Source organism: Chrysochloris asiatica, unplaced genomic scaffold (genome assembly GCF_000296735.1).
Source record: "Chrysochloris asiatica unplaced genomic scaffold, ChrAsi1.0 scaffold00149, whole genome shotgun sequence".
Classification (NCBI taxonomy): Eukaryota; Metazoa; Chordata; class Mammalia; order Afrosoricida; family Chrysochloridae; genus Chrysochloris; species Chrysochloris asiatica.
The window spans coordinates 573,307-586,148 of record NW_006408667.1 but is presented as its reverse complement, the minus strand read 5'-3'; the positions used below and the strand labels follow the sequence as shown (position 1 = coordinate 586,148).

Below are 12,842 nucleotides of genomic sequence, written 5' to 3'. Positions count from 1 at the left end.
GGAGTTAGAAAACCAAAAGGGACATGCTCAGCATTTCTCAAACTGAAAGAAATATAGAAAAAATTCAAGTCTTGGCTTGAAATATTGAAGGTTTCTTTAGGCAAAATATTTAATAATGTAGAAATCATCAAAACAAGATGGCAGGATTACATAGAGGCACTATACCAAAAAGAAATAGTTGATGTTCAACCATTTCAAGAGGTAGCATATTATCAAGAGCCAATGGTACTGAAAGGTGAAGTCCAAGGTGCACGGAAGACATTTGCAAAGAACTAGGCTCTGGGAATTGATAGAATACAAATAGAAATCTTTCAACAAACTAATGTAGCATGGGAGGCCCTCACACAACTATGCCAAGAAAATTGGAAGGCAGCTACCAAATGATTGGAAGAGATCCATATATGTGCCTTTTTCAAAGAGAGAATCCCAGTAGAATGCAGAAAACATCGGACAATATCATTAAATCACATGCAAATAAAATTTCTCTAAAGATAATACGAAAACATTGCAACCATTAGTTGACAAAGTACTTCCAAAGGTTTAAGCCGGATTAAGAAGAGGACATGGCATGAGGGATATCATTGCTGAGATCAAATGGATCTTGGCTAAAAGCGGAGAATACCAGAATGATGTTTACTTGTGCTTTATTTAATTGTGCAGAAGATTTTGACTGTGTATTATGACAAACTAAGGACAACATTGCAGAGAATGAAAGTTCTGGAACACTTAATTGTGCTCATGAAGAATCTGTACATAGACTAATAGGCAGTTGTTTGAACAGAACAAGGGAACACTAAATAAATGGTTTAAAATCAGGAAAGGTGTGAGTCCTGGTTGTATTTTTCACCATACTTATTCAATCTGCATGCTGTGTAAATAACCCGAGAAGCTAAATTATATGAAGAAGAACATGCTATCAGGATTACATGAAGACTCATTAATAGTTTATGGTACACAGATGATACAACCTTGCTTGCTGAAAGTGAAGAGGACTTAAAATACTTAAATATTTTAGATTGGAGACCACAGCCTTTGGTATGGGTTGTAACTCAACATAAAGAAAAAAAAAAATCTCACCACTGGAGCAATAAATAACATAACAATAAATACATTGAGAAAAGATTAAAGTTGTCAAAAGATTTCATTTTGCTTGGATCCACCATCAGCACTCATGGAAGCAACAGTCAGGAAATGAAAGGACTTGTTGCACTAAGCAAAATTGTTGAACAAGACCTCTTTAAGCTGTTCAAGAACAAAGATGTCAGTTTGAGAACTAAAGTATGCCTGACCCAAGCCTTGATATTTTAACTAACCTCATATGCATGTGAAGTTGGACCATGTATAAAGAAGTAGAAGAATTGATGCAGTTGAGTTATGGTGTTGGAGAAGAATATTAAAGGTACCATGGGCTACCAGAAGAACAAACATATCTGTGAAGTACAACCAGAATGCTCTTTGGAAGCTAAGATGATCAGACTTCATCCCTCATAATTTGGACATATCATCAGTGGGAACATCATGCTTGGTAAAGTGGATGGTCAGCTAAAATGTGGGAGACACACAACAAAATGAATTGGCACAGTAGCAGCAGCAATGGGCTCAAGTGTAGATGCAATTGTGAGGATGGCACAGGACCAGCAGGTGTTTTGCTCTTTTGTTAATAGGGTCGCTATAGGTCAGAACCTACTCAACAGCACCTGACAACATGAGTCAGAAGGATTCAGTGGCAATGGGATTTTGATTTTATGTTGTTGTGGTTGTTGTTAAGTGCTGTCTAGTTGATTCCTACCCAGAGCGACCCTGTATATGGCTTCCAAGGAGTGGCTGGTGATTTTGAACCATTGACCCTGTGGTTCAAACCAACTTTGCATTCCAGCACATTAGCCCACAGCACCACACCTTTATAGTACCAGTAAAAGGAGCCCTGGTGGCATAACAGTTGAGTACTTAGCTGTTAACTGACAGCTTGGTTCAAACCCACCAAGTTGCTCCATGTGAGAAAGAACAGGTTCTCTGTTTCCATAAAGATTACAGTGTAGCAAACTCTATGGGGAAGTTCAAGTCTATCACATGGAGTCACTATGTGTCATAATCTACCCAACGGTACTTTACAACTCGTCTGTCAGTTTGTCATACTGTGGTGGCTTGTGAGTTGCTGTGATTCTGAAATAACATTAATACTGGTAAAAAAGGAAATTTCATGCTAAAATTTTAAGTACAAGAGAAAACAAAATCACAAACTACATATATATTTCTGTGGTATTTTCAATGACCTCATATGCATGCGAAAGCTGGACAGTGAATAAGGAAGACTGTAGAAGAATTGATGCTTTTGAGTTACGGTGTTGGAGGAGAATATTGAAAGTGCCATGGGCTGCCAAAAGAACCAATAGATCCATTTTGGAAGAAGTGCTGCCAGAGTGCTCCTTGGAGGCCAAGATGGCCAAACTTTGTCTCTCACACTTCAGACATATTGTCAGGAGGGACCAGTCACTGGAGAAGGATATGATGTTTGGTAAGGTGGAGGGTCAGAGAAAAAGAGGAAGACCCCAATAAGATGGATTAGCCAAGTGGCAGCATCGATGAACTCAAGCGTGGCAACGGTAGTAAGGTTGGCCCAGGATTGGGCAGTGTTTTGTTCTGCTGTGCATCAGGTTGCTATGAATAGGTACCAACTCGATGGCACCTAACAACAACAACTTCAGGGTTATTTATTTTCTGTCTTATGTTGCTATTAGCATTGATACTTGAAGTCTCATAAATATAATCTTTCTCTCTTCTTTATTAGTCACAAATTGAAGATTTAAGTGAAAATCTTCTAAAATTAAAAGACGCTCTTAAAACAAGTAAGAACAGAGAAAATACACTAGCTGATAATTTGAATGACTTAAACAATGAACTACAAAAAAAGCAAAAAGCCTATACTAAAATACTTAGAGATAAAGATGGACTCGATCAAGAGAATGATGAACTGAAAAGGCAAATTAAAAGACTAACCAGTGGATTACAGGTAATTTTATATTTAATTCTGATAATTTTTGGTATATAATTTATAGGTAGTGCTTTATTTCCTTTTTAAAAATGTATATGTATTGTTTGCTGATACTGGCTTTCATATCATTCTGACTAATGTAGTTAACTATGTCAGTGAATTCTGTTATATTTATATATCATATCTTATTAAAATACATGGAGTCCTGGTGTGGTGCTGTAAGATAAGCACTTGACCACAAGGTCGGCGGTTCAAACTCACCAGCAACTCCTCAGAAACCCTATACAGCTTTGCTATGATTCAGAAGTGACTTGATGACATTTAACAACAATAATTAACTGCTACCATTTGTATATTTATATATGAATAGTGTCATTTTAAAAGTATAGTTAGCTATAGCCTCAGGAGGTTTCTATAAATGAAATGCTAATTGTGTATTTTGTTGGTTTTTTTCCCCTAAAATGTAAAGATGACATCTTATATATTTCAGGGCAAACTTTTGCAAGATAATAAACAAAATTTAATTGAAGAACTTCAAAAGAAAATTAAAAAGCTTGAAAATCAACTTGAGAAAAAGGTAGATGAAGTGGAGATAAAACCAATGAAAGAAAAGGTATGTGAAGAAGCATACTGACTAATATGTTTAAAACCGTGATGTTGTCATTGTTGTTAAGTGCTGTTGAGTCAGTTCTGACTCATAGCAACCCTGTGTAGGGTTCCTGAGGAACAGCTGGTGAGTGTGCATCACTGACTTTGCTGTTCAAACTGACCTTGTGGTCCAGTGCTTATCTTACAGTGCCACAAACTTAAATGGATAATTAAGATAGAAGTAATACTGTCTACATAGTCTTTTGTCAAGGTTATTTTGACAAGCAAATGAAATAACACATGAAATCTTTTTGTAAATCATCAAATTCATAAGGTATTAAAAATAACTAGAAAAAGAATGAGAACACAGAGGCCAATATTATTTAAAAGTATTAGTAAATTTAATATCATCTCTGGGTAATGTACTAGTATTGAAATCCAGTGTATTAGCCAGAGATTATGGGCTGGCCAAGGGTGGCTCTGCAGATTTGGAGTAGGGCTCATGCTAAGCCAGTCCACCATCTTGGTGTGGATAGCTCCCTACTCACTATAATGGGACTCACAACTGCAATGCTCACCTCTATGTGGTTACAGCCACTGGGAGAGTGAGGGCTTTACTGGAGGTGTACATGGGTGGAGGCCAACCACACCTCCCGTATCCAGGGGAGTGTGGGGGATAAGTAAAATAATCCAACTTTTATTTCTGCTAGTCATGTGTCTGCAATGCCAACATGGATTCATAATCTTGGACTGTAGTGAAAGTATTCTACTAGGCTTTACAAGTGACATTTTTAATTTACGAATATTTTCATGAGAGTACTTTCATATTGGTGGTGGTGGTGGTAATTATGTGCCATGGAGTTGTTTCTGACTCATAGCTACCCGGTATAGAGTTTCCGAGGCTTTGAATCTTTACACTAGCAGAAAGTCTCATTTTTCTCTGGAGGAGTGGCCGATAGATTTAAACTGCTGACCCTGTAGTTAGCAGCCCAACTCATAAGCTACCAGAGCTCTTAATTTCATATTGGGTGTTTGTAAATGTCAATACATTTTTGCTATTAATAATGTTGGTGGTGTTCTTGTTAAGTGCCATAGAGTCAGTTCGAGGAGTGGGTGGTGACTTTGAACCACCAACATTAGGTTCAAACCGACCTTGCAGTCGAGTGCTCATCCTACAGTGCCAGCCCAGGACTCCAACAATCTTGGTAGACCACTTACAATAAGATAACAAAACCTGCCTCTCTGCCTTGCATTCCTGTTCCCCTTATGCAGCTTTACTTTTCTCCGTAGGATTTATTATCTGACATACAACATATTTGCTTACCTATGTGTTCATCTGTTGTTTTTCTCTCCTTAGACTATAAGCTGTAATGACAGTGACTTTGCCTGTTTTGTTCCTTGTTGTGTCTCTAGCACCTAAGACAGTCCCTAAGATGAATTGTTATTGTTGTTAGACGCCATGGAGTCAGCACCAACTAGTAGAAACCCTCTGCACAACAGAATGAAACACTACCCAGTCCTTCACCAACCTCACAATTGTTGCTACATTTGAGCCTATCACTGCTACCACTGTGCCAATCTGCCTCGTTGGGGGTCTTCCTCTTTTTCTCTGACCTCCATTTTACCAAACATGATATCCTTCTCCAGGAACTAGTCCCTCCTGACAATATATCCAAAGTATGGCTGTACTTCTTCCAACACAGACATGTTTGTTCTTTTGGCAGTCCATAATTCTCCTCCAACACCATAGTTCAAAGGCATCATTCCTTATTCATTGTTCAGCTTTTACAAAGCATATGAAGTTATTGAAAATACCATGGCTTGAGTTAAGTGCACCTTAATCCTCAAATTGACATTTTTATTTTTGAACATTCTAAAGAGCTCTTGTGCAGCAGATTTGCCTAATTCACTACGTCATTTTATTTTTATTTTTTTTAAAGTTTTTATTGTGAATTGAGTGAAAGTTTATGGGGTAGATCATCAGTTTTATATTCAATAAATCTTACACCTTGTTTCATTACAATGATTATAATCCCCTCCATGTACCATAAGATAACAGTATTTCTCTCTGTTCACTTTAGCTCTTTTTTTTTTTTAAACACTCATATATATATATAATAATTTATACCCCCCAAAGGGCACATTCTGCAAGTCTTCTTCCTGGCCACCAGTTCTTAGTCCTTCTCTTCCCATGAATAGTCTAGAGTCCTCATCTGCTCCCTCTCTCCATGTCTCCATCTCTGCCTCCATTTCTGGTGTTGCTGCTTCTCTGGATAAGGTCTCATATTCCGCTTGTGCTCTTTTCCCTTGATGGTCCTAGGGTACTTTGTTTCTGAACTGTAAGATTGACTACTCCCCGTTTTTGTTACGAAACTTCTACCTTTACACTTGTGACAGTTACAATTAGTCATGATAACAATTACTCACTGTTGTATCAAAGACTTTTAGCCCCATCTCTTTTAACCATCATTTGATTTCTTGAATGCTGCTTCTATGTGTGTTAATAGTTGTTTTGAGCAAAATGAAGCCTTTAACAGGTTCTATCTTTTCACCATTTATATGAAAGTTATTTATTGGTCTAGAGGTAAGGATTTTTGTTTTCTTTACATTGAGGTGCAACCCAGACTGAAGGTTGTAGTCTTTGATCTTCAACATTAAGTCTTTTAAGTCCTCTTCACTTTCAGCAATTCAGGGTGTATCATCTGTTAACAGTCTTCCTCTAATCCTGATGACACATTTTTCTGCAGATAATATAACTTCTAGGATTATTTGCTCAACGTACAACTTGAATAAGTATGGTGAAAGAATACAACCCTGTTGCACACCTTTCCTAATTTTAAACAATTCAGTGTTTCCTTGTTCTGTTTGAACAACTGCCTCTTGGTCTCTATACAGGTTCTTCTTGAGCACAATTAAGTGTTCTGGAATACTCATTCTCTGCAGTGTTGTCCATAGCTTGTCATGATCCACACAATCGAAAGTCTTTATATAATCAATAAAGCACAGGTAAACATCTTTCTCATATTCTCTGCTTTCAACCAAGATCCATCTGATGTCAGCAAATGATATCCCTTGTTCCACATCCTCTTCTGAATGTGACTTGAACCTCTGGATGTTCTCTGTCAATGTACAGTTGCAATTGTTTTTTAAATTATTTTTAGCAAAATTTTGAGATAGCAATGATACTGTCCAATGATTTCCACATTCTGTTGAGTCACCTCTGTTTGGAATGGGCAGAAGTATGGATCTCTTCCAGTCAGTTGGTCAGGTAGTTGTCTTCCAAATTTCTTGGCATATATAAGTGAGTACCTCCAGTGCTGCATTACTTTGTTGAATGATTTCAATTTGTATTCTATCAATTCCTGGACCCTGTTCTTTGCTAATGCCTTCAATGCACCTTGGATTTCTTCCTACAGTATCATTGGCTCTTGCTCATATGCTACCTCTGAAATGGCTGAACATCAACCATCTCTTGCTGATACAGTGACTCTGTGTATTCTTTCCATCTTTTGATACTTTCTGCATCATTCAATATTTTGTCCATAGAATCCTTCAATATTGCAAGAGAGACTTTAATTTTTTCTTCAGTTCCCTCAGCTTGAGGAATGCTGAGCATGTTCTACCCTTTTGGTTTTCTCACTCCAGGTGTTTGCAAAGTTCATTACAATATTTGACTTTGTCTTCTAGAGCTGCCTTTTGAAAATTTCTGTTCAGCTCTTTCACCTCCTCATTCCTTCCATTTCCTTTAGCATCTCTATCTACACTGGAGAGCAAGTATCAGATGTCTTCTGACATCCATTTTGGCCTTTTCCTTTTTTCTTGTTTTCTTAATGACCTTTTGCTTTCTTCCTGTATGATGTTCTTGACATCATCTCACAACTCTTCTGTCTTCGGTCTTTAGTGTTAATGCATCAAATCTGTTCTTCAGATGATCTCTAAATTTAGGTGGGATAGATTCAAGGTTATATTTTGCCTCTTGTGGACTTGTTGTAATTTTCTTTGGCTTCAGCCTGAGGTTACATATGAGCAATTGATGGTATGTTTCAGTCTGCCCCTGCCTTATTTTGGCTGATGATATGGAACTTTTTCACCGTCTTTTTCCACAGAAGTAGGCAATTGATTTCTATGTATTCCATCTGGCGAGGTCCATGTATATAATTAATTGTCTTTTATGTTGTTTACAAAAGGTATTTGCAATATACAAATTATTGGTCTTGCAAAAATTGTCATGTGATCTCCAGCATCATTTCTATCACCAAGGCCATATTTTCCAACTAGTGTTCCTTCCTCTTTGTTTCCAGCCTTTGCATTTCAGTTGCCAGCAATTATCAATACATCTTGACTACATGTTTGATCAATTTCAGATTGAAGAAACTGATATAGTTTCATCATCACTGACCTTAGTGGTTGGTTCATAAATTTGAATAATAGATATTATCGTATCACAGACAGTTTTGTACTTGATGACAGATCTTGGTATGTTGTTTTTGATGATGAATGTGAAGCTGTTCCCCCTCAATTTGTCATTCTGGCATAGTAAACCATTTGATTGTCAGATTCAGAATGGCCAGTGTCATTCTGTGTCAGCTGACTAATGTCTAGGATATCGATGTTTATGCGTTCCATTTCATTTTTGATGACTTGTAATTTTCCTAGATTCATACTTTGTGCATTCCATATTCTGACTATTAATGGATCTTTACAGCTGTTTCTCTTCATTCTGAGTTGTTCCCCATCAGCAAATGAAAGCCCCAAAAGCTTTACTCCATTCGTGTCATCATAGTCAACTGATACTTTCAGGATGCAGTTCTTCCCCAGTTGTATTTGCCTCCCTGCCTGAAGGACTCATCATCCGGCACTAAATCTGTCAATATTCTGGTGTTCTTCATCATGTTTAAATATTCAATATTCTGGTGCTGACATTGTTCCACTGATATTCATAAGGTTTTCAGTGACTAAATATTAGGACGTAGTTCGTCTCTTGTCTTCTTCTTCTGTCTTTTCTCGCAGCTCAGCTGAAACCTGTCCACCATGGTTGATCCTGCTGGTATTTAAAATACCCATGGTATAGCTCTGAGAATCACAGCAACATACAAGTCACCACAGTACGACAAACTTACAGACTGAAATGAATAGAAGCCTCACATATCACAAGAAAAGATGAAAAGACAACTTCTTTTCCTACCTGTTCTTTTCCTTTCGCCCTCAAGCTCCAATTAGAACAAACCCATGTTGACATTTGTTTTGTTATTTTTCTGCTCATCTTTAAATTCTGTTAGCCTTGGTTCCATTCTTTTTTACTTAAAGAGTACTGTCAGATGGGACATGGAACCTGGTGTGTAGTTGTTTTACTCACTGGCCTGCTAACCTCAAGGTCAACAATTCATATCTACCAGCTGATCCATGAAGGAAAGATGAAACTTTTTGCCCCCATAAAGTTTTATAGTCTTAGAAATCCTATATAGGATCACTGTGAGCCAGAACCAACTTGGTAGCGTACAACAGTAGCTGTATGACTTACATACCTTTTGACCTTAACTTATTTAAACTTAACTTAAATATTTATAGTTCTGGGGGGTACAGATAAAGCCTATGTATAGTTCAGGGGGAAAAGATGCTAATAGCTATCAAACAATGACATTTTTTAAGTTTTTGAAATAGGTAATTTTGGTAGAACTGAAAATGAAGTAAAAATAGGTCAGTGTTATAGATGATGGAATTGGGTTTTAAATCACGCTTATCAGCCCTGTCAACTCTATATTACCTTTTATGATCAACACAATGTTTCATAATGCCCCCGTTTATTATTTTGGATGAAATTCATTGTTAATATAAATAACCTGTATACATGTTTTCCAATATATCTATATAAATGTCCTAGATGAAATCAAAAGGAAAACGACTTACAACAAAATGATTATAATATTTATTTGTGGCGCTGTAGGATAAGCACTGGGCAGCTACTAACTGCAAGGTTGGTGAATGACACCTACCGAATGCTGCTTAGAATCCCTATACAGAGTCTCTGTGAGTTGGAACCAACTCGATGGCACTTAACAGTAACAGCATTTTAATAAGTAAATGTTTTGGTTTGGCTGCACGAGAAAACCTATAAAATTGTCATGTACTTGCACCTTTTCTTAGCACTAATGTGAATTCAAAACTACAGATGAAGACTAATAGGTTATATAGGCAACTCATATTTCATAAAGACATTGCCAGTAATAATTTTGTTTCTAAAGTGATAAGCAATTATTAATTTAATGCTTAGCAAAAGGAAGTCAAATCTGTATTTTATATGTATATTAAATTTAATGTATATTAAAATAAATTTAAAATGGAAAGAATTAATTTTTAGAATGAAGATAAGTTCTTAGCTTAAAAATTATAGGTAGAGTTTTTAACTATATAAATGTCCAGTATGACACTCAAAAGTTGTTGAAGACTTAGGATAAGTCTACATTACACAGACTTGCCTTGGCCACTTTATTTCAATTATAGCAAATCATGACACCTTCCGCCTGATGTTTCCTAATTCCCATGCTATTGTTTGTTTGTTTTCTGGTAGCATTTGTGGCACTGTAGGATAAGCCCTGGACAACTAACCACAAAGTTAGCAGTTCAAACCCACCAGCCACTCCTTGGAAATCCTATATAGGGTCAGTATGAGTCAGAACTGACTCAATGGCACTTAACAACAATGTGCTACACATTGTCATTGAATCCACTGCGACTCATGGTAACCCTCTAAGTCAATATATCATCTTCATTTATAGCTTTGAATTAACATTAATACTAAAGAAAGATTCAAATACATAGTCAAATACATGACTATTTTCTGTATTTTCTAGTGTAACCATGCCAGAACATTTATTTATTGAAATGTAAATAATATAATAATCATTTTGTTTTAAGTTATTTTCCTTTGATTTCATTTAGGACATTTTATCAATATATTTTAAAGCATGTATGTTGTTGTTGTGTGCTGTCGAGTTGATTCCAACCCATAGGGACCCTGTATAGGGTTTCCAAGGAGTAGCTGGTGAGCTTGAACCACCTACCTTGCAGTTCAAATGACTTTGCAGCCTGATGCATTAGCCCAAAGCACCACACCAGAACTCCAAAATGTGTATACAGGTTATATATATTAACTGCCCCATAAGGAGTCCAGGTATGGCGTTATAGGATAAATTAGTCAGATGGCTGGTGGTACAAACCCCCTAGTTGCTCCTTGGAGACTCTATAAAGGATCACTGTGAGTCTGAACCAACTTGATAGCACTCAACAACCAACACCAACAACTTATTGTTGTTAGGTGCCATAGAGTCAGTACCAACTCATAGTAACCTTATGCACAACAAAGCACTGCCCAATCCTGCGCCAACCTCATAATTGTTCCCACTGTGCCAATCCATCTTGTTGATGGGCTTCATCTTTTTCACTGACCCTGCACTTTACCAAACACGATGTTCTTCTCCAAGGACTAGTCCCTCCTGATAATATGTCTAACATATTTAGGGCATATCTAAAGCATGGCTTCTAAGGAGCATTCTGGCTGTTCTTCTTCCAACACAGATCTGTTTGTTCTTTTGGAAATCCATTGGAACTTTTAATATTCTCCTCCAACACCAAATGCATCAATTCTTCTATGGTCTTTATTCACTGTCCAACTTTCACATGCATGCGATACTATTGAAAATACCATGGCTTCGGGCAGGCACACTTTAGTCCTCAAATTGACATCTTTGCTCTTGAACACTTTAAAAGAGGGCTTGTGCAGCACATTTGCCAAATGCAATAAATATATTTTTTGATTTATTGACTACTGCTTCCATGAGTGTTGATGGTTGATCTGAGCAAAATGAAGTCTTTGACAACTTCAATATTTTCTCCATGTATATGGATGTTATGTATAGCTTCAGTGGTGAGGATTTTTTTTTCCTCGACAATGAGGTGCAACCCATAGCAAAGACTGTCTTTGATCTTCATCAGTAAATATGTTTAAGTTCTCTGCACTTCCAGCAAGCAAGGTTATATTATCTTCATGTTGCAGGTTGTTTATGAGTCTTCTTTCAACTCTGATACAACATTTAACTTCACATAATCCACCTTCCTGAATTATTTGCTCAGCATACAGATTGAATAAGAATGGTGAAAGAATACAACCCTGTCACATACCTTTCGTAATTTTAAACCATTCAGGATTCCTTTGTTCTGTTTGAACAAGTGCCTCTTGGTCAATGTACAGGTTCCTCAGGAGCACAATTTTTGTTCTTCACAATGTTGTCCATAGCTTGTCATGATTGACACAACCAAAGCCTTTGTGTAGTCAATAAAACACAGGTAAATATCTTTCTGGTATTCTCTGTTTTCAGTCAAGATCCCGCTGACATCAGCATTCATATTCCTCATTCTGTATCCCCATCTAAATCCAACTGGAACCTTTAGCTGTTCCCTGTCATTATACTGTTGCAGCCAATTTTTAATTCTCTTTAGCAAAATTTTAGTTGCATGTGATATTAATAATATTGTCCGATGATTTCTGCATTCCATTGGGTCACCTTTCTTTGGAATGGCACTAATATATATTTCTTCCTATCAGTCGAACAAGTTACTGTCTTCTAAATTTTTTAATATAGATGAATAAGTGTCCCCAGTGCTGAATCCGTTTATTGAAAGATTTCAATTTTTATTCCACCAGTACCCAGAGCCTTGTTCTTTGTCAATGACTTCAGTACACCTTGGACTTCTTCCTTCAGTATCATTGGTGCTTGACAATAACCTACAACTTGAAATGTTTGAGTAGAATTGGTGACAGTTCTTCCCTGAATGTTTGGTAGAACTCACCAGTGAAGCCATCTGGACCTGGACTTCTTTTGATTGGGAGTTTTTTGATGACCTGATTAATTTCATCTTTCGTTGTGGGTCTTTTCAGGTTTTCTACTTTACTACGTGTAAATTTAGGTAGGTTGTGTTTTTCTAAAAATGTATCCATCTCTTCTAAGTTTTCAAATTTGTTGGACTACAACTTTCTATAGTATTCTGTTATTATCCTTTTGATTTCCTTTGGTTCCATGGTGATTGCCCATGTGATTTCTAATACGTGTTATTTGTGTCTTCTTCCTCTTTTCTTTTGTTAGGTTTGCCAGTGGTCTGTCAATTTTGTTAATTCTTCCAAAGAACCAGCTTCTTGTCTTGTTGATTCTTTCTATAGTATTTCTATTACTTATCTCATTTATTTCTGCTCTAATCTTTATTATTT

General features: G+C 36.8%; 1 protein-coding gene across 1 annotated transcript in view; it reads left to right on the top strand.

Moving 5' to 3' along the window:
- Nucleotides 1-12,842, top strand: part of CEP290 (centrosomal protein 290kDa) — a 185,412-nt gene that overhangs the window by 97,416 nt on the left and 75,154 nt on the right. Inside the window, exons 39-40 of the mRNA XM_006870704.1 lie at nucleotides 2,789-3,010; nucleotides 3,483-3,605. Of these exons, the coding sequence (XP_006870766.1) occupies nucleotides 2,789-3,010; nucleotides 3,483-3,605 (345 nt within the window). The remainder of the gene's footprint in view (nucleotides 1-2,788; nucleotides 3,011-3,482; nucleotides 3,606-12,842) is intronic.